General features: G+C 43.8%; 1 protein-coding gene across 1 annotated transcript; it reads left to right on the plus strand.

Annotated features, from left to right (window-relative positions):
- Window positions 1–15,572: 15,572 nt before the first annotated feature.
- Window positions 15,573–16,016, plus strand: LOC124555840 (translation initiation factor IF-2-like). Its single transcript, XM_047129905.1, has one exon. It carries the CDS (start codon window positions 15,573–15,575, stop codon window positions 16,014–16,016), a length of 444 nt encoding a protein of 147 aa, XP_046985861.1.
- Window positions 16,017–21,264: the final 5,248 nt, after the last annotated feature.

The following is a 21,264-nucleotide window of genomic DNA, read 5'->3' on the forward strand; positions in this document are numbered from 1 at the left end:
ACCTCATTTTCACACAGCCATGTTCACAGCGTGTCAGTTTTCGACACAAAATCTCCGCAGCCTAATTTTTACAAGAACTGAAATCTATAAATGAACGTACCTGAAGAAAATTGCTATTTGACAATGTAGAATTTGATCCACTCAACAATCAATGTACGGATCCTTGATTTTTATATATTACTTATTTTTAAAAGCTTCTCATCATCCAAGCAACCTGCTATCACACAGTCACAGACCTCAATCGCAGTGATCGCATCCATCTCCAGAAGCTTGCGCCACGAAAGAATTTTCATGTAATCACACTGCTTTTGCCCACAGCCTTTAGCATTACATTCATGAAACTTGTATATTTTAATATTGTGTGTCTTCGTTATGTACTGTGTTGGATACTATATATCTTTTAATTTAACATAATAATTTCAGATTTTGGTGCATCACAAGAGTGATGATGCTCGATTCGATATTCTTCACCTAATCCCACGACCAAACATTGTGTGTGTTAATAGTATCTTTCTTTCTAATGCTGGGTTTCCTACGCACTAGTGTGAACGCTAGTATCTTGTTTGTTGACGATGGTCCAATAAGCCGAAAACCGCTTCAGAATAAATATTAACGGATTAGAAAAGGTACCGTGTTGGTTTCTCAGCCTCAAAAGAAAAGGTTTTCGGAAATCGTAACGGATTTAATTTGATAAAATGCTGCCAACCGTGTTGCTTTATTAGAGTGGGCGAAATCTTTTCAGAATTTTTCAAATTTCTAAAGTACGTATGGATTTAACTGCGCTTAAGATATACTTGATTCACTTTACTCGTGTCGTTTGCCACGTGCAGAGATGCTGTTCAGTTCTCGCTGCGACATTATCCGTCAACGCGCTCGCAACGTGTCCATCACAGATGACACTTCGTGGTACGAGCTGCTAAGCTCCAGCATTTTGTAGTGCTCTGAATTCCTGCCCTGTAAGTGGTTTGGTTCCATTTATAATGCAGTGATTATATGTGCTGCGCAGTGGTCCAGACGCTCGCCAGCTGCTCCGATAACCCGGCAGCGGCCGGCCGCGGCAGACCCAGCAACGCTGGTCGCCTGCAAACTATTTTCTAAACCTAACGCAAAATCGTACAGGGTCGTGCAGTTCTCATATATTCGAGCTGTACTAATTGAGAACTAAATAACTGAAAGCACTACCCTACGTTTCTACGACACACTGTGTGAATACACCATCTTCGAGGAGACACTGTGCCGTTGTTCTCCTCAGATTTGAATTTAGTAGCACAGCTTATTACCGGAAAGGTGGGGATAATTTTGGTTAACGTCGAATGCGAATCACGGTCCAGCTTCGCCTATTTCCACATACAGAATGAATTGCCTAAGACGTAAATCGCGTTAATGATTTTAGACATACACTGCGCCGACAAAGGTTATTTGATAGCGATATGCACGTTAACATACTTTGAACGCGGAATGGTAGTTGGATATTTCTGAAATCGTTAGGAAATTGAGCATTCCGAGATCCACAGTGTAAAGAGTTTGCCGAGAATACTAAATTTCAGGCATTACCTCTCATTACGGACTACGCAGTGGCCGAAGGCATCGAGAGTATTGGCGTCTGTGTAGAGTTGACAGTGCTAACGAACAAGCAACACTGTGTGAAATAATCACAGAAATCGATGTGGGACGGACGAAGAGCGTATCCGTTAGGACAGTACAGCGAAATTTGGCGTTAATGGGCTATGGCAGCAGACGACCGATGCGAGTGCCTTTGCTAACAGCACCACATCGCCTGTAGCTCCTCTGCTGAGCTCGTGACCATATCGGTTGGACTCCTATGCGACTGGTAAACCGCGGCCAGGTCAGGTGCGTCTCGATTTCAGTAGGTAAGAGCTGATGGTGGGATTCGAGTGGGGTGCAGATCCTAAGAATCCATGAGCCAAGTTGTCAACAAGTCACTATGCACGCTGGTGGTGGTCATGTTTACGTGATCAATGATTGGAAACGGTTATGTTCGCCTACTTGGAGAATATTTGCAACCATTCATTGACTTCGCGTTCCCAAAAAACAATGGAAGTTTTATTGATGACAATGGGTCATTTCGCTAGGCCACAGTTGTTCGCGATTGGTTTGAGAACTTTCCGCACAATTCGACTGAATGAGCTGGCCACCCTGATCGCCAGACACGAATCCCATCTCATATGTATGGGACATAATCGAGGGGTCAGTTCTTGCACAAAATCCTGCACCGGCAACGGTTTCGAAATTATAGATAGCTACAGAGCCAGCATGGTTCAGTATTTCTGTAGGGTAAATTCAACAACATTTTGAGTCCATCCTGCGTCGAATTGCTGTACTACGCTGGGAAAAAGCAGGTCCGACGTGATGTTAGACGCATTCCGTGAGTTTTCTGACCTCCTATGGAACTAGAGCGACTGCTATGACTTTATTATAAAAAAAACACTAACTTGCATTTATTTACTATTGTTAGTGATTTTAACGAGTGGGCTATCATCAGATTACCCTCATAGATAAAAAGGGGTCATAATACATAAAGTAAAAACATAATCAATGTGCATCACCGTGGAGACAGTGGCGTCCATCCTCATCACAGCCAATAAAACAAAGGTCTTTTGCTCTTGCCAGTATCCACTTGTAACCTCCCCACAAAAAATAAAAATGTTAAATAAAAAAGAAAATGGTGCTAAATATAAACTCCCCACAAAATATTGTTAAATGGAAATGTGCCAAGCGTAGCCTCGCCACAAAATAATAATAATTAAATGAATTTTTCTAATATTATGACCTCTGAACAAAATTGGCTCCCATTTATAGTCTGTGCGCAGAAATGCATTCACACTTAATATTCCCACAAAATTCTTTTCTCATTTAATGTCAAGTTCGAAATAGAAAATTTCCTAAACACCAAAAATAATAAAAAAGCTTTGTAACCTGATGAATTTATAAGGACAGCGGCGCTGACCTTCGGCCCTGTGTTCTGAATAACAAAAGCAAAAATTCTTACCTCAATAAAACTGCAATTATATCTGCTTTTAATTAGTCATTTTTCGACACAGCTTCGTGCAATGCTGGCGTATATTTTTTTTCATTCTTGGAAGCAATGATAATGCATTGGAAATTCTTTAAATTGAAATGAATACTTTTCTTTAAAAGAGTTGCTTTATATTATAAAATTATTATTGGGGCATTTCTTTGAACAAATTAAATTACAATTAACATACATTATTAAATATGCGCAAGGCTGCTTCCTTACCTTCTACAACAATACCCATCCTCCAGAGTCCTGACCAGAGTCGCGAGCAGAGTACACAGCCGACGCATGCCGACTCCCTCCGACTCACGCAGACTACTCCAGACTACCACTGACTCGCTACTAAAGCCGACCGACTACTACTGTCCACTCGCGCAGTCAAGCGCAGACTAGCAACAAGCAACAACTAACGATAAACTAGTCTCTGGTCAGAGATTCTGTCATGCCTCGCCCATCGCCGGCAAAGCATACGTCTTACACACTGGCTACACCATGACGGCCACTAGACAACATTTTATACGGCTGTCCCGGGAGGATTGGTCAATATTCAGGGAGATGACAGGAACGATCATTTGGAGCAAAAAACCTCATATGGACATATGCTCTATTTCGTGTGGTTTCCGAGACATAACACATTTAATGTACATTGTTACCTATTTTCTGTGTTTTTCAACACATTGTCAGATTTACACATGTATAACAGTTGGTAAACATTAGAACATGCTTTTAACAAAGTATCAAGAGGAATTCACGTATTTTTATCACAATCACTTCTGACAGTTATCATACACGTCATATTACAGCTGTTGTAAAGTTCTCTACAAATGTTCGAATTTTCGACCTTCAACTTCACTGTATTTGTGCATTCTTGGGAGAACATGTTGTGCTGCTTGTCTGGGGTGAGTGCCTCTGCAAGTTCTCTAACGATGGCGGCAGAATCCGTGATGCGACCAAGCAGTTTACCTCGCGTATTCTGTTTTCGTCTGTACAACTCAGACTTCATCCAACTCCATAAACTAAAATCTAATGGCCTAAGACCTGGTGGCTAGTTAACTGTGCTACCACGACCAATCCAGCGGTTGGGGTAAGTGCGTCACAAATGTTCCCATACACATTTGGTAAAATGTGAAAGGGCTCCGTCATGCTGGAACTACAGTACAGTCCGCCTGCCGATAGGAACGGCCTCAAGGTATTCAACAAACGAACTTCAAAAGAGGCAGGTAATTCTGTCCAGTCAGTCTCTCTTCTAAAATGATTGGGCGTATCAACATGTTACCGCCTCGCCAAACTCTGATCGAAAAACGCGCTTGGAAAATGGTTTCCACTATGGAGTGTGGATTTTTCTGCGACCATCGATGATTATCACTTGTTTGATATGTGTGGTCGGACGTGTACGAAAGAACGGATACTACACATATAAAATATAAGCACGTTGCTGCAGTCAATGATCATTCAGTGCAAATGAACTATTCGTCCGACCTCGTGCGGGAATCAGCGTGAGGGTGCAAGTAAAGAGGGTAACGGACAGGGGACGCTACGTCAGTAGGGTGCGACAAGTTCAGGGTCTGGGTTGGACGTTAGGTGTGCTGGAACAGCCGAACGGTTAAGACGAACGCTCACGCAAAGTGAGTCCCCGTCCGGCACAAATTTTCACTTGTCGCTGCTGAATTTATTTCATTGCCAGATTGCGGCTAAGGCTGCAATTTCAATTTCGTCATTGATTCCACTTCCTGTAAATGTGGCTTCATATGCGAATAGTACTATTGGGAGCAAATGACTATTGTCATTTAATCAGTGACACCTCAGGTTGCGTGAATTGTCGTCAATGCGAAGACTGTAGACACGCTGTATGTGAAATGGGTACAAGTTATACACATGTAACGTTTGCCAGACACGTGTTCGTGGACGTTGCTACGTGTGGAAAGTCGCCGTGTGCTGGTATCAGGACTGCACTGCACCATTTCAACAGGTGCGTTACTGCTCCTGCAAGGATTGCTGAGATACAAGTACAGAAGAAAAATAGGAACTGGGAAGAATATCCGTTTTACGCAATGTACTGAAATCTCTTGTAGACAGTCTAAGGTCAGAATTCGATGGGCTGGAAAGCGCTGACGGTATTGTTCGACAGCAATCCGAGCACTAACATCGCAGAAGCCGTAAACATACACCGTATCTGCGTAGTTTTCATTGGTGTCTAGTTTATCTACACACAAACACAGTTAATCGATGATTTGTCTGATTTCCTTACAGTCCGTTGCACTACTTCACTCACAACGCACCAAGGACCAACTGTGCATTCAGCGGTCTAGTTTAATGTCAGAAAGACATCCCGAGCAAAGAAGTTGAAAGCAACGAAGTGGGTTGAGCTAGAATAAAACGTCATAGAGGTTGGTGGGATAAGGCATACTAGCCCAAAAACACGCCACTAGCCCAATAACAAATGAGCATTAAATGTGTTCAATCTCGGAAACTGTTCGGAATTGGGCATATGTCCATAAGAACCATATGAAGTTTTTTTGCTTTAAATGAGCCTTCCTGTCATATTCCTGAATGCTGACCATTCCTCTCGGGACACCCCGTGTATTTGTGGCTCAGCACATATGATGCACGCCATGTAAGCAATGTTGGTGACGTTTTCATATTTTTTTTGGATGTTACAACAGTAACACCTCAAGGTCACTTATTTTTAACTTTTAAAATCGTAAAACATTTTTGGATGCTTCTTTACTCTTATTTGTAGAGGATACGTATCACTAAATTAAATTACGTACCACCTGAGGCAAAAGGGCGAAGGAGTGGGAGTGTGTGTGTGTGTGTGTGTGTGTGTGTGTGTGTGTGTGTGTGTGTGTGTGTGTTAGCCTTTATAACTGTCAGACCTTTGCGTTTACCCACTAGGCCTCTGTTTGGCATATGAATGATTACTTCGAAGGCCACATCGCCGCTGCCTCGAATGTAAGATGTATTCAACTTCATTTTTCATTTTTTATTGTAATATGCCATTGTTATGCTGTTATTTAATGTCTTATGACCTCTTTTTATTTTTAAAGGTTTTCTGATGATCGCCTACGGATCGAAAAGGCTAACAACGTTACCATTAGATAAATGCGATTGGAACCGTTTTTTAATAATAAATCACGTCAGCTGACACAAAATATTCTACGAACAAACATAATTGTATTACGATAACCAAACGAGCCCCCAAAGCTTGTATGGAAAGTATGTAGGCAACCAAAGTCCTTAGACTGTTTACTTGTCCCAGTCAGGAAAAGTAGACTGTAGCCACTGCGCCCAGGATTCGAATTTCCATTTGTTAACATGGGTAAGAGCGAATTAGAAGACCGCGTGGATGTCTACAGAACACAGATTTTATTTAAATAAAATGGTAAACATTCCTAATATTTGGTCGACACAGGCCAAAGTGAGAGATAAAAAGCTCACGTTGAGTTGTATCGCAGAATAACAACTGCATATCAGTAGATCAGTCAGCGGACAGTAGTGCACGTCCTGCATCTGTTTGCGATGTCCCCCAAGGACCTATTCAGCTCTTTACTCCTACATTGTCAATTGCAGGTCGCAAACGTCCAATTCTGGGAAGCCCAAATTGGTAGTAATGGTTTTGGATAACTCTCCCTATGCAGAGATCTGCTCGATCTCAAACATGATATTGGTTTGTTGGGAGACAGTCGTTCCAAGCAAAGAATGCGGTAAATGGAAACTAATATTCTGCTACTTGGCAACACATTCTGAGTCGACGATCACGAGACTTAACTGAGAAATGAGCTTGCTCGTCTGTTACTCTGTATACAGGGCACGCTGTAGCTCTCGTCTCCAATCGGTCGAATGACCATCTTGGCCATCTACTGCCGGCCACGTTCGTATATTTCCCTCGAAGAGTGGTATGCTTTGGTACAGCAGTTGGTATCTCCTTTCTTATTCTGTGGGGGTTTTAACGCACACAACAGACTATGGGGCTGCGCATTTAATGATAGATTGGGTGCCGGGATTCTGGAGATTCTCGAAGAGTACAATGTCATCGTCATGAAGGATTGTTCCCCTAAATTACTTCCGTTACTGGGTCAGCGATCGTCAGCCAACGACTTTACATTGTGTGTGGCGTCTATTTCCGTAATTCTTGTAAGGACTACTATTCGTTATCCTATGGGGTCTAATCACTACCCTCTTCTTATATCAACGTTCACTCAGATTCGCGTATGCCACCTCACAAACGGAACTTCATGAAGGCGGCTTGGTCCCAGTATGGCGCAATAATGGATGAACGACTTTCAACGGTCCCAACCCGACGAACCCGCAAACAAGGTATCTTATTTTTCCAAATAATCGCAATGTAGCAGCATCGCTTTCTGTCCCACAGAAGAGGAGCACCAGCATACAGTCGGTTCCCTGGTGGTACAAAGAATGTTATCGTCGGGTAGCTCAAAGAACTAGTTTGCAGTCGACTCAAACAGCATAGCACGTGGGAAAACTATATTGCTTACAAACGGACGGATGCAGCTAATAAGCACTTTATCAGGGCCTACAAAAAAGAACATTGGAGGAAATTTTATGAATGTCTCTCCACGAAAACCTCCGTTGGGTGGATCTGGGTAATGGTTTCCTCGCTCAAGCGGAGACCGGTGCCTCCCAAGTGGTTGCAGACTTGGAGAGACAAGATCCCGATATTATCGCACCACCCTCTGCACTGCCAGCACCCACTGACCTCTTCGTGACCAATACTCCTGATCACAGTCAGTACTCAAAGGAGTACTGTATACTACCAAACCCATTATTCCATGATCAGTAATTTGTCCGATAACGCAAAACACGTCCTTGTGAGCATCTTCAGTGACATTTGGAACAACAAGAACAGCTGATTGGACGACTCAAATATTGGTGCCAATATCGAAACCTCGGAAGCATTCGGATCGCCCGTGTGACCTCTCGTGATATATGTGTAAGGTATTTGATGGTCTTCTCAAGTTCCGCTTAGAGTGGTGGTTAAAAACCGAGACTTTTTCCCCCAGATGCAATATTGTTTTCATAAGGGCAGAAGCATTCTTCACAATATCACATCTCTTGCGATGGACAACGAAAAAACATTCCTGATTAACGGGCACCTGATGGTTTTATGTCTTGTGTTTTTCCAGGGCTTATGACAATATTGTGATAGCCGAGCTCATTAACAAATTCAAACTGCTACACCTCCCGGTATCGCTTTTGTGAATTATCTATGGTTTGCTCGTCTCCCATACAGTCTGTGACAGTGACCAGGATAACGTGCTACACTGGACTCGCATAGTGTCCCGTGGCCTTTCACAGGGTATGCTACTGCATCTCTCACTATACACTCTTCATGTCGCCGACCTGGTGACTGCTTTGCCCTAACGTGAAAGTTCAAGTACGGACTCACTGTGTCGTCCGAAAAATCTGCAGTGATGATTGATTTTCACCAGAAAACGACGCAATTACATCTGGTCTGAACGTCAGCTTGGCCCGCACAATCTTGCTGCTAAGCTGCTTGATGTCTCTTTGATTGCAAAGTGACGTGGACACATCGTGCTGCATATTTCTTAGACAACGTGAAACAAACTGAATATATATTCAGATACTGGTGGGAAGCGGAACCGACAGTCCTCTTAACTCTGTCTTCAATTATGGCAGCACGGTGTATGGCAACGCGACGAAATCGACTTTGCGTAAATTCTATGTTCTCCATTATTGGGCGCTTCATCTTTTTCTTGGAGCCACCAAATCAACGCTCACCAGCGCACTGTTAGTGGGATCTTCTGCAATTGGCGCTCACCATACATCGGCAGATGCTGTTCGGTAATTTTCTCTTTATTCGGTCTTCCGTATTTGATTGTGCCTGCCTCAAGGCGGTGGTTCAGCATTGGGGGCTCACGCAGGCACCTCACAGATGAAGGACGAACCAAACTCCCTCGATAATTCGAAGCTGCGAGAAATCGCGAAATCTTTTATCGCTGGTCCTACAAGACTCGAAACTCCTTTGCTTTCACTCTCTGTTTGGTACTTCTGTCACCCCAGCCCCGGTGTCGTACTTGCCATCCGATTTCAGAGCGCGAACGAACAATATTTACAACCTGGAGCACTTCCTCACCCGACATTGGCCACAGTATGCTTGAATCTATACGGATGGCTACAAAAGTGAGGCGGGTTTGGGATACGTCTTCAGTCGCTCTAGTGATACATACCAAATGTCTGCACTGCCTCCAGAATCGTCCATCTACACGGCGGAACCACTGGCCATCAGGGAGGCTATTTATTATGACACGCAGACTTTTCGGCATAGTAGATTCGCGGCCATTGGGCACTGACGTTCGCTTAGTCTGGATAAATGTACATCGAGGTATTCCCCGTAATGAAACTGTCAACCGCCTCGCTAAGCATTGTGGAAGGACAGCTCCGCTTTCATACACCAACATTTTAACGTAATCCCTGAACAAAAAGGCAAGAGGTGTGAGATCGGTAAATCGCTCTAGCCGCTGGACGGGGATTCCTCTTCCAATCCGACGACGAGGGTACGTGTTGTTTAGCTGCTCTCGGACATCAACGCCAAGTGGGCTGGTGCGATGTTGTGTTGCAACCACATCCCTTTGCCGACAGTAACTGTGGCAGCACATCTCGCAGGAACACCAGTAACGTAGACCAATCGAACAGGGAGGCAGCAAAGAGAAGACCCATTAGGTCATCTTGGACAATGCCCGCCCATACGTTGACAGAAAATCGTTGCTTGTGGTCACGGATGTGAGTGGAGAGAGCACTGTCCCCTCTCCAGCCGTGGCTGTATAAAACACCATCACGTGTGAATTAGGCCTTATCCGTGAAGAATACAAACTGTAAGAAGTTCAGCACAACAGCACTATGGTGGATAATCCAGTGACAGAAGTGAATACGTGGGTCAAAATCCGTTGGTACCAGTGCCTGCACACGTAATTTCTGTTAGGGGTGTAATACCTGTCTAAAAAAATGGTTCAAATGGCTCTGAGCACTATGGGACTTAACATCTATGGTCATCAGTCCCCTAGAACTTAGAACTACTTAAACCTAACTAACCTAAGGACATCACACAACACCCAGTCATCACGAGGCAAAGAAAATCCCTAACCCCGCTGAGAATCGAACCCGGGAACCCGGGCGCGGGAAGCGAGAACGCTACCGCACGACAACGAGCTGCGGACAATACCTGTTCCACCAGTACTTTGGAAGTGTGCATTTCACGGGCAAGTTGACGGGTGCTTATTACTGGGTGGTCGGCCACACGATCGAACGCCATCTCCTCAAAGTCTGGTGTTCGGACGTATCTTTGGCGGGAATCTTGGATGGCTCTATGTGGTGTGACCCACCCCGTCTCTCGTAAGTTGGTATCCGTGAAGATAAACTTCTTCCAATTAGGGTGACGCCTGTTGGGGAAAGCTTCTCTCTCACATTCACGCTGCTTTATGGGCACTACACATCCTGCCGCACCGTACATTAAATACGTGTCTGCCAATTCTCGTGCCCAGTAAAGTTCCATGTTTGACTGCGTGGCATGCACTGTACACTAACACATTTCACCGTGGGCGCCTCACGAGCTGTCTGATATCACGGACAACTGACACCAGTGATAGTGGTGGACGTGTGGCACAGGTCAATGCGCCGGTGCCATGCACGAGGTCGTCACATGACAAATGTGCTATTAGTTAAGTTGTGTACAGTATGTCTGTTTGGTAGTCAACAGTGAACGCTGTTTATCTCCTGCTGCCTTTTCCAGTGTACAACAGATATCCAGGATCTTGGCGACAGTGCGGCAGAACTGCATGCGCCGCTGCAATACATGCATTGAGACTGGCCGTTGTCGGTTTGAACAATTACTATGAGCAACGTTGTTGTTGAGCGGTGTACGCTTTGTCAGTCACAACACCGTTTTCTATCTCAAAATGATAGATTGTGAGCCCACTATCTCCCGTTTCAATTTGACCCGAAAGGTTTGAGAAACTCCGTATGTAAGTATTATTTGTTTGCGAACTGCTTAAAAGACGCCGGTATCCAGATCTGACCTATATGTTGTGTGGATCTTGTCCTTCCATAGAACCAGCCCGTTTCGAAAAGTATAGCTTCCGTTTGTGTTTTTACTTTGCATTAAGAACTTCTCTTCGTTGACGTTGTCGAGCTTTCAGTTATAATTTGCTTCTGGGACCAGCCCGGGTGGAACTGTGGGTCGTAATTTTGTGTGTTTTTTTAATTTATATAACGAACTTATCTTCGTAATGCACAGTCTTACCATTGTTATGTTATGAAAATTGCACTGATTTTAACCTCGCGCTGTTGTAACTTCTGCTGGCCGTACGGTGTTCGTCTTTTAGTGTTTTTATTTTACATTAAGAACCTACATATGTACCTTTAACTCTTGTTATTGTTATACTGTGGGAACAGCAATTATGTTAACATGACACTTTATTAACTACTATTAGCTGTATGGCCTTTGATGCCTGAAGCCAGAGATCAATGAATAAATAAAAGAAAGGAAAAAGACGAAGAGCAGAAATGTTAGTATTTACGAGTGCAATCTTTATCTTATAAGAAACTGAACGAATGATTGTTTCTGTATTAAGTAAGTACGTTTAGAGTAGTTAGTTCTAATTGTACTTAACTTTGTATGAACAAAACGTAAGAGCAAAAACGTAAACCTCTTGATCAGCTGAATTTACTGTTGATCCCGAAAAGAAGCTTCCAGGTAATAACAAAACGCTGACGAGAGTTGAAATGCCTGATTTTATAATGCTTATAAATGCCAGTACTCCTTATTCAACTCTTTGTACTGCTTGTTTGTAGTTACTGTTGGTATTAATAAACGCTGTTGCTTTGCAGTGACACACTAACGTCCGGGGGAAAATCTTTATATCACAAATCCGGAACATGTTTTCTTCACTTTACGAATGTTATTTCTCCTTGCGTTATTCTGGTCTGATTCCAGTCCACGACAAGAATCTGTACTTGTAAACCAGGGATGGGCATACGGCCCGCTAATGGTTTTGTGCAGCCCGCTCAGATAGAATTTTTTTTTTTTTTGGTAACAGTTTATACCTTTTCTGTAATGAAACTTAACTAATGCGTGCAGTCATTTTAAAAGGTGCGGCCCTCCGCTAACCTCTGCTTTCACAAAGTGGCATCCGAGCCAGAGCTATTGTCCACCCTGCTGTAAACTGCCGGCCGAAGTGGCCGAACGGTTAAAGGCGCTGCAATCTAGAATCGCAAGACCGCTACGGTCGCAGGTTCGAATCCTGCCTCGGGCATGGATGTTTGTGATGTCCTTAGGTTAGGTAGGTTTAACTAGTTCTAAGTTCTAGGGGACTAATGACCTCAGCAGTTGAGTCCCATAGTGCTCAGAGCCATTTGAACCATTTTTTGAACCTGCTGTAAACTGTTCATTCTTGAGCGTTATAGTATAACTTTTTAATCAGCTGTGTTAACGGTAACATTTTTTTATGGGAGACTTAACACTAAATACAGATCTCTTTATATCGTGTGTTACAAGATAGAAAATTATTGATTATTCTGCAATTCTATAGGCAAAACATGGTAACAGATATGATTTATAGCTAGAAGCTGCAATGTCATTTCCCGTTTGCTACACATGCAGTTCCACCACGGTTTTCTGTGAAGCACATAATCCACTGTGATTATGCAGCATATCACAGATCTAACTGCAGTTTTGTAAAGATACTTACCGGCTTGTCAGTGACTGAAATGCCCAGCATTAACCGACAATCTTGATTGCATCCCGAAGCCACCTTAACAGTAAATACATAGAACTCCCTGACACTTTATTAGTTGAGCAAAATCTTCATATTAAAGGTATTCGTTTTAACGTGAAGGTGTTTTCCAATCATGCGTTTTAAATTTAGAATAGCTACTTACAAGGGAACCTCCCCATCGCAACCCCATCAGATTTAGTTATAAGTTGGCACAGTGGATAGGCCTTGAAAAACTGAACACACATCAATCGAGAAAACAGGAAGAAGTTGTGTGGAACTATGAAACAATGAGCAAAATATATAAACTGTGTAGTCCATGTGCAAGATAAGCAATATCAAGGATAACAAAAACACAGGAGCGTCGTGGTCACGTAGTCAGTGTGAGTAGCTGCGGAACGAGAGGTCCTTGGTTCAAGTCTTCCCTCGAGTGAAAAGTTTAATTTTTTATTTTCAGTTTATGTGACAAACTATTATGTTTTCATCAGTGTTTTGGGAGTGATTATCACATCCACAAGAAAACCTAAATCGGGCAAGGTAGAAGAATCCTTTTACCCATTCGCCAAGTGTACAAGTTGGGTGGGTCGACAACAAATTCCTGTCATGTGACACACATGCCGTCACCAGTGTCGTATACAATATATCAGACGTGTTTTTCTGTGGAGGAATCGGTTGACCTATGACCTTGTGATCAAATGTTTTCGGTTCCCATTGGAGAGGCACGTCCTTTCGTCTACTAATCGCACGGTTTTGCGGTGCGGTCGCAAAACACAGGCACAAAACTTATTACAGTGAACAGTGAAGTCAATGAACGAACGGACAGATCATAACTTTGCGAAAATAAAGAAATAAAATTTTTAACTCGAGGGAAGACTTGAACCAAGGACTTCTTGCTCCGCAGCTACTCATGCTAACCACGGGACCACGACGCTCCTGAGGTCACATTCTCCTTGATGTTGCCTATGTTGCACATGGACTACTCTTTTTGTATATTTTGCTTATTTTTTCATAGTTCCACACAACTTCTTCCTGTTTTCTCGATTGATGTGTGTTCAGTTTTTCAAGGCCTATCCACTGTGCCAACTTATAACTAAATCTGAGGGGGGTGCGATGGGGAGGTTCCCTTGTTAGTACACTAGCTCTTACGAAGGGACAGTTTTCGTCGACCGCACAACATTCTTATCATGTGTTAGTACCGCACGGAACGGACAAGTGATATAGTTAGTGTTTGTTAACGGTTTTCATTTATAGGCGGCAAACAGAATGATTTACACCTCACCATCATACCACTTGTAGGTGACATTGAAGGAAATGAATCAGTAAGAAATCACAGCCATCTGGGAATGGAAACATTGTCTGGGACCACTATTGACGAAATAAGTGTATTTATGAAACACGAAATTGGTGACATTAACTGGAAAATTTCATCCTTTCGGTGCAATTACGAAACGTCACAGTGGTCAACAGTATTACGTACAATTTTGCGAAACACTGTTAAAATACTGCAATACTTCCTTAGAGCGTTTATTTGTGATTCTATCAACAGTTGCGGTATTTACCTTAGGAGACTAGTTTCAAACCTTATAGGTTCATTATCAAGCCTGGCCTACTGAGGCTGCACAGACAGTACCCGATCTTAACAATAAACATCAAACTGGCAACACATGCTTAATAAATGTTTGCAGAACGAATGCTACAATCCACACATGCCTCTTATCGAGCCTTTGTGTGTGCAGCCTCAGTAGGCCAGACATGTAAATGAACCTGTAAAATGGTTCAAATGGCTCTGAGCACTATGGAACTTAACATCTGAGGTTATCAGCCCCCTAAACCTAGAACTACTTAAACCTGACTAACCTAGACATCACACACAGCCATGTGCGAGGCAGGATTCGAACCTGCGACCGTAGCAGCGGCGCGGTTCCGGACTGAAGCGCCTAGAACCGCTCGGCCACAACGGCCGGCAACGAACCTGTAAAGTTCGAAGCTAGTCGCCTTACATAAATACTGCAACTGTTGAAAGAAACATTAATAAACCCTTTAAGGAATTTAAAAATATTGCTGGTCCCCTATCAACAAAATGCTGAAAATGAAGGACCGCAACACTTCGTCTAAGTAAACTGCCACCGAAAGTGGTTTTTTTTTTTTTTTTTTTTTTTTTTTTTTTTTTTTTTTTTTTTTTTTTACCAGGAGTGTGCAATTGTTACTGACCTCATTACTAATAGGTTCCGAGCAAAAGCTAATTTACAAATTAGAATCATTACCAGTTTGGTACGTAATGCACAAGAAATGTAAACGCCAGGAGCGATGCACTAAAAACTGAAACCGGCACAGAACTTACAATTCTTCGATCAGTAACTGTAGCGGTACGAAGCATCGGCAGTTGCAGTCAGATATAAAAGGGTACGATTTATACGGAGGCAGGCGGAAGCTGAATAGATGTGGCTTATTATAGTATACGAAAAATATACGAGCGATTCGGTCGATAGTGACCACTGTGTATTCTGCCAGTCTGAAGTGGCTGCCAGTCTACCGGTGGAGGGCGACGGGTACTAGCGAAGTAGGTGGCCTCAGAACAGGTAGGCCTACTCCACTTACCCGGGTGCGTCTTGGTGAACTGCGCCGAAATCGTGGGCAGCGTCAAAAGCCAGCCAGGATCCATCAGGGGTGAGTGACGCCGGCTCGGAATAGTCAGGAGAGTGACGCCGGCGGACGACTTGTCTGTCTCATCAAAACGGTCCGGAAATAGCAGCGACGACGACGGCCGAGAGGAGCACTAAAATTACATGGCCACACCTAACCGGCGGCCCGCGCCCGCTGCGCTGCCGCCGCAGCCGCAGCCGCAGCCGCAGCCTCCGCCGGCAGCACCGCCGCCACCGCGCAAAATCGAAGCGGCCGGGGATGCAGCCAGAGGGCGCTATAAACACCACCACGTGCGCAGGGTTAACGACCTCGTTTTACGGACCGAGACTCGAACCGGCGCCGAGGATAACGATCAGCGCGCCGTGGCCGCCGCGTCTCCGCGGGAAGTCGGTCAGCGCGCCACCGTAATGATCTGGGCCGGCAGTGCGCCGTCGCGCGTTCCTGACCCCACGCACGACGCGCGACGCGCGCGCCCTTTGCTACGAGCGAGCCCGCCTTCAAAGAGAGCGCCCACAGGCGGACAGTTCGCGCGCTCTCGCAACTCGACGCCGGGACGTAGCTTCTCGTCGCAACGCGAATACGAATAACTGAATTCGAATCTGCACACGCTATTTTAACGTTCGGTATCTCGACCGGTTTTACACGTCAACGCTATAGGATAATTTTGTCGTTCGTCTAACCCCTTTTTCTCGGGAACGGGTAGTGGTATCGAGTTCAAATTTGTGTCACATAGGGTACAGCGATATTATTCCACTCGTTTCAACTGTAAGCCCTATAAAATATGACACGAAACTTTTAAAAAAATTGTCAATGTGATACACTTACGGTACGTTAATTGTGAATGCATTTGAGTATATAAAATGTCGAAATTCGTTTACATGAACGAAGTATTAACCTGTTGACTTACTAGTATTTTTCTCCATAATCGACCCTATACTTGTTATTTAAATTTACCAAAGTTGGCATATTTTGTGTTACACACTTTTATCAACAGTACGTAATTTTTCTGACACGAATGCTTTATAAATCTATCGCACTATTTTTTGAAGTGATGACGAATGAAGGTAATACTGTCTTAAAAGTTTTTATTGCTGTACTGTATCCGAAAAAATACAGCCATGTGCAACGCCAGTTTTCTTCTTCCTTATTTTGCACACTACATAATTTATGTAGGATATTTTCTTGATGGAACTAGGGAGGGGGGGGGGGGGGGCTAAACCCAACAGAACCTCAAAAGGATTGCTGTAACTCGAAAAATTTCGAAAGAAATCTAGTATGTTATTCAAAATATCTCTATTTCTCAGTTCACCAATGGTATGTAACATGTCATGCCACCTATTAACGGAGAAGAAGAAACACTAAGAAGAAGCTACAGCTGCTCGGCCTGTCTCACAGCCGGCAATGTAGCGAAGGGCTTGAAACTTGCGGCCGGTCGTGAGCCGTCTGTACAAGCCAATGGATTAAACAAACATCTGAAGAAGGCAGAAATGATAATTTATAAAAATGGTGGGGCTGTTCGCTGAGCCAAGAGGCCATTCCATCCAGTGTATTTCAGCGTCAAAATCACAAGCATTTACCACTAGTAAACATGTCGCGTCCTTTTGCAGCCACACACGCTTCGTGAAGCTATGTAGCACATTGCTGACACTTGATCGCGAGGAGCTCCCTGTAACACTTGTTACTGCTTCTTTCATATCTTCCTCGGACCATGAAGCACTTGGATCTTTCCTTTTGTGAGTACAGACCGTTTCAAAAGAGACCATGAAAACGCGTTCTGTAGAATTTCGCAGTGAAACTGTTAAACTAATAATCTGACTGAGCCCCAAGTGTACGGTGAGAAATAGCGCCATGTGCAGACGTTTCGAAAGACTCGGCAGATCAGACCTTTGTGGAAAAAGCCAGCAATAATTGTTTGTACACGCGCTGCACAACCTCTGTTCTTATACAAGTAACAATAAGAGTTTAAAATCTCACGTCATTGCGCACGGTACACCTTAATTTGTTAGGTTGTATTCCTTAACTATGGCAATAATCTATCACAATTCGCTTATCTCTAGTGTTTGTTCTCCTGTCCTGTTAATAATGTAACAGGAAACACCCTTACTACAACGACATGCGGCGACGCAGAGAAACTGGCTCGCACTGAAGGCAAACCGATCTCGACTCTGTGAGGAACTAGCGCTCTGTTGCAACATACTTATTCCAGGCGGATTAGCCCCGAGAACGGAATATGTATCCTACTACGGTCTACGGTTCCTTGGCGGTGTAAATAATTTAAGCTTCTTAGTCAATGCGATCGGAAGATATTACCACATCTGTCACACATCTTGATAATCAGAAACTCATCAAAATCTACAGATAAACAATCAATATACATGTTCGGCTTGGTGGTTTGGCTTTGAAGCGCGTGCCTGGAAGCCGAGATGTCTTAGGATCGAATCTCAGTCGGACCACAAATTTTGAGTCCTCGCGAACAATTTTATAGGCAGGGCATCCACAGCTAAAACAATTATACATAATGAAAGGAACACTCAAACAAGTTAAAACTTATTGATGCGCTGAAATGCTGGTACAGTTGATTGAGAGTCCAATTTGCCGCGTTAACTCTTTTACGTACTCTCTCAGAGACTGGTAGAGTTTCGTACCATGCATGTACATCCTCAGGCATATTTCAGGTCTAATGTCCCATTTTATCTAAACGATTTAAGATCTAATGTCTCACTTTATCTAAACGGCTTATTGCATGTTCCAAGGTGGAATGAGGAGGACTAACTGCTGCAGCCACCAACGCTATTTAAAATTAATAAAGCCAGTTTGAATACCGTCGGTAGTTCCATCAGTTAGTGCTCCTCGTGGCACTTTAGAATACGCATTAAGCCTTTTAGATAAAATGGGACATTAGACTTTAAATACACTTGAGGATGTACGTGAATAGTACGAAACCGGTTGGGCCAGTCTCTGAGCTACTACGAAAGAACAGCTAACGAGGCACACTCGACTCTCAACCAATTGTATCAGTATTTCAGCGACTCAGTATATTTTAATTTGTTTAAGCGTTCCTTTCAGCATGCATCTTTCAGTCTTCTTTTTAACCTAGCCTTCATTTCTCGACGATATGAGGAGTCGCTAGAAACAACATGTGGTTCCGGATTCCACATCAAACTATACGTCCTTTTTCCCCAGTTGGAAAATTGCGACCGCGGTAGGCTAGGGTCACGCACGTCGACGAGGTGGAAGACGCGCTCTAGGCCATTGTGGTGGTGGTTGTTAGTGTTTAACGTCCCGTCGACAACGAGGTCATTAGAGACGGAGCGCAAGCTCGGGTTAGGGAAGGATTGGGAAGGAAATCGGCCGTGCCCTTTCAAAGGAACCATCCCGGCATTTGCCTGAAACGATTTAGGGAAATCACGGAAAACCTAAATCAGGATGGCCGGAGACGGGATTGAACCGTCGTCCTCCCGAATGCGAGTCCAGTAGGCCATTGTGCCACATCAAATTGTTCTTACCTTTGTACGGAACCCTCACAGCGAGAAACCCTCTCGCATTTGTCCGGTTTTTCTTTATCTGTCGTATTATTGTACAGTTTCAGTCTTGTACCATTCTCGAGTATCCTGATAAACGAAATCAACAGAATGAAATGAAATGATCGTATGGCTTCGCTGTCCAGGATGCCCCATCCGGTGAAGTTCGGCCGCCGAATGCGAGTTTTATTGCAGTCGACGCAACATTGGGCGACTCGTGTGCCGGTGATGAGGATGAAATGAAGATGAGGACAACACAACACCCAGTCCACAAGAGGAGAAAATCTCCAACGCGGCCGGGAATCGAACCCGGGCCCACTGCATGGGAGGCGAGCACTTTACCATCGAGCTAAGCAGGCGGACGAAATCAACAGAAATTCGGTGTAAGAATTACGGGGCCGCAAATGTCGGGAAATACCCCAAAGGTGGATGGCAATTGTTGAACATGTGATGTCTCCAGGTGACTTACCTCGCCGCACGTTCCTACGCGCGCGACTTAAGCACATAGTGCTTTGGACTCGAGTCTTACATGTGGCAGGCAGTATTTTTTTGCAGTGCGTCAGACGCTATGTATTTACACTGAGGTAAGATTTACTATTTACCGATCTCGCGGCCTCCACTTTTTTATTGCGAAGTACAGTACACCCAAAACCTTTGGTATTGCGTCGTAAGTAACTAAGTATACACTTCCAACGCCTGTAGCTACCTGTACGTGACGTAGGCTTTTTTTACTGAATAAAGTCAGTAAACAAAACATGAAGGGACAAACGGAAAGAAACACAAAATAAGAACAGGTTTTGCTCGGCTACACCGAGGACAATCATTTTCTAACATATATCACGTTTACAAAAAAGAAGCCTAGGGGAGCGATGCGCAGCCCTGCCCCCTATCGGCGAGGGTAGCACCGACAAGCCCAACCGCTGCACGTACGGCGATGTACGTCAGCTGGTGACGTCACACGTTCAACATTTGTCATCTACTTTATGGGTATTTCCCGACATTTGCAGCCTCATGTGTCATATAAAATCACATGTCTCAGCGTCATCTACCTCATTTCGGGACTTTTTAAACGTTAATAAGAATTAAACCGAGCGAGGTGGCGCAGTCGTTAGCATAGTGGACTCGCATTCGGGAGAACGACGGTTCAAACCGACGTCCGACCATCCTGATTTAGGTTTTCCGTGATTTTCCTAAATCGTTTCAGGCAAATGTCGGGATGGTTCCTTTGAAAGGGCACTTCCAATTTCCTTCCCCATTCTTCCCTAATCCGAGCTTGTACTCCGTCTCTATGACCCCATTGCAGACGGACGTTAAACGCTAATCTCCTCCTCCTGCATGACTACAAGAACCGTCCGTGCCACGGCTGCATTTAGTGATATTTTCGGAGTATTTTGGGATAAATGCCTCTTGGTCTCTGGTGGATCGTTACGATTACTGAATGCTTCAAAGCCTTGACATTATTACCGGCACCATTAATAAATACGTTTTTGTTTACTTTTCTGGAATTTGTGTATAAACTGCGTAATTCTAGGTTATTTATGACCCTGTTATATCAGCAGCAACGAACTATATACAAAGTGCTCCCCAATTCCCAAATGTAATGAAGCTTAATGTCCATTCCATAAAAGTAACAGTGTGTTCATTAGATTTTATTGTGGGAACAAATCTCCACCACTTCGTGATTATTATTTCCCCTTATGTCATTCTGCTCGAACCCCGTCCGTGCCTGGACTCTGTACTGTAGACAAATTCGTTAGTATAGACTTTCAAAAGTGATGTATTTGTGTGAAAGTTCGTATAAAGCATTTTTGAGTTTCGTGCTAGACCTTTTTTTTTTTAAATAATTATCTTAAGGGTAGGAAATCTTTTTTAAGATAGGGCATAGTTTTATGAGGGGCCGAAAACGAATGTGACATCTGCGTCAGACGAATTACCTTAGAGATGATTTTACATCGATTGAAGTCTGCTAAATATTCTGCAGTTAATTCGTTTTCTTACCCCTATTTTATTTTTGAATCTGTAGTACAATGAAAATATTTGTACAATAGTGCGGATATGAACGGTATGTGTTGGGCGTCTTGTTTGGAAACAAACTTGTTCGTTTCACTAGCAGCATTACCCGACCACAATGTTATTGTACTTGGCCTCCCGTGCCCGTTGTCGATAACACGTGGGCACGTTACAGCAATGAAGTATAGCGGCTACTAAGAAAAACATAACGCATTGTGAACGATTGCAAGACAGCTGTGCTAATACCAACAGATGGTTCAGCGTGTCCTCGTGAAATAATCACGATAAGCCGCCTGAAGAACCG

The sequence above is a fragment of the Schistocerca americana genome, chromosome X (assembly GCF_021461395.2).
Source record: "Schistocerca americana isolate TAMUIC-IGC-003095 chromosome X, iqSchAmer2.1, whole genome shotgun sequence".
In the NCBI taxonomy this organism is placed as follows: domain Eukaryota; kingdom Metazoa; phylum Arthropoda; class Insecta; order Orthoptera; family Acrididae; genus Schistocerca; species Schistocerca americana.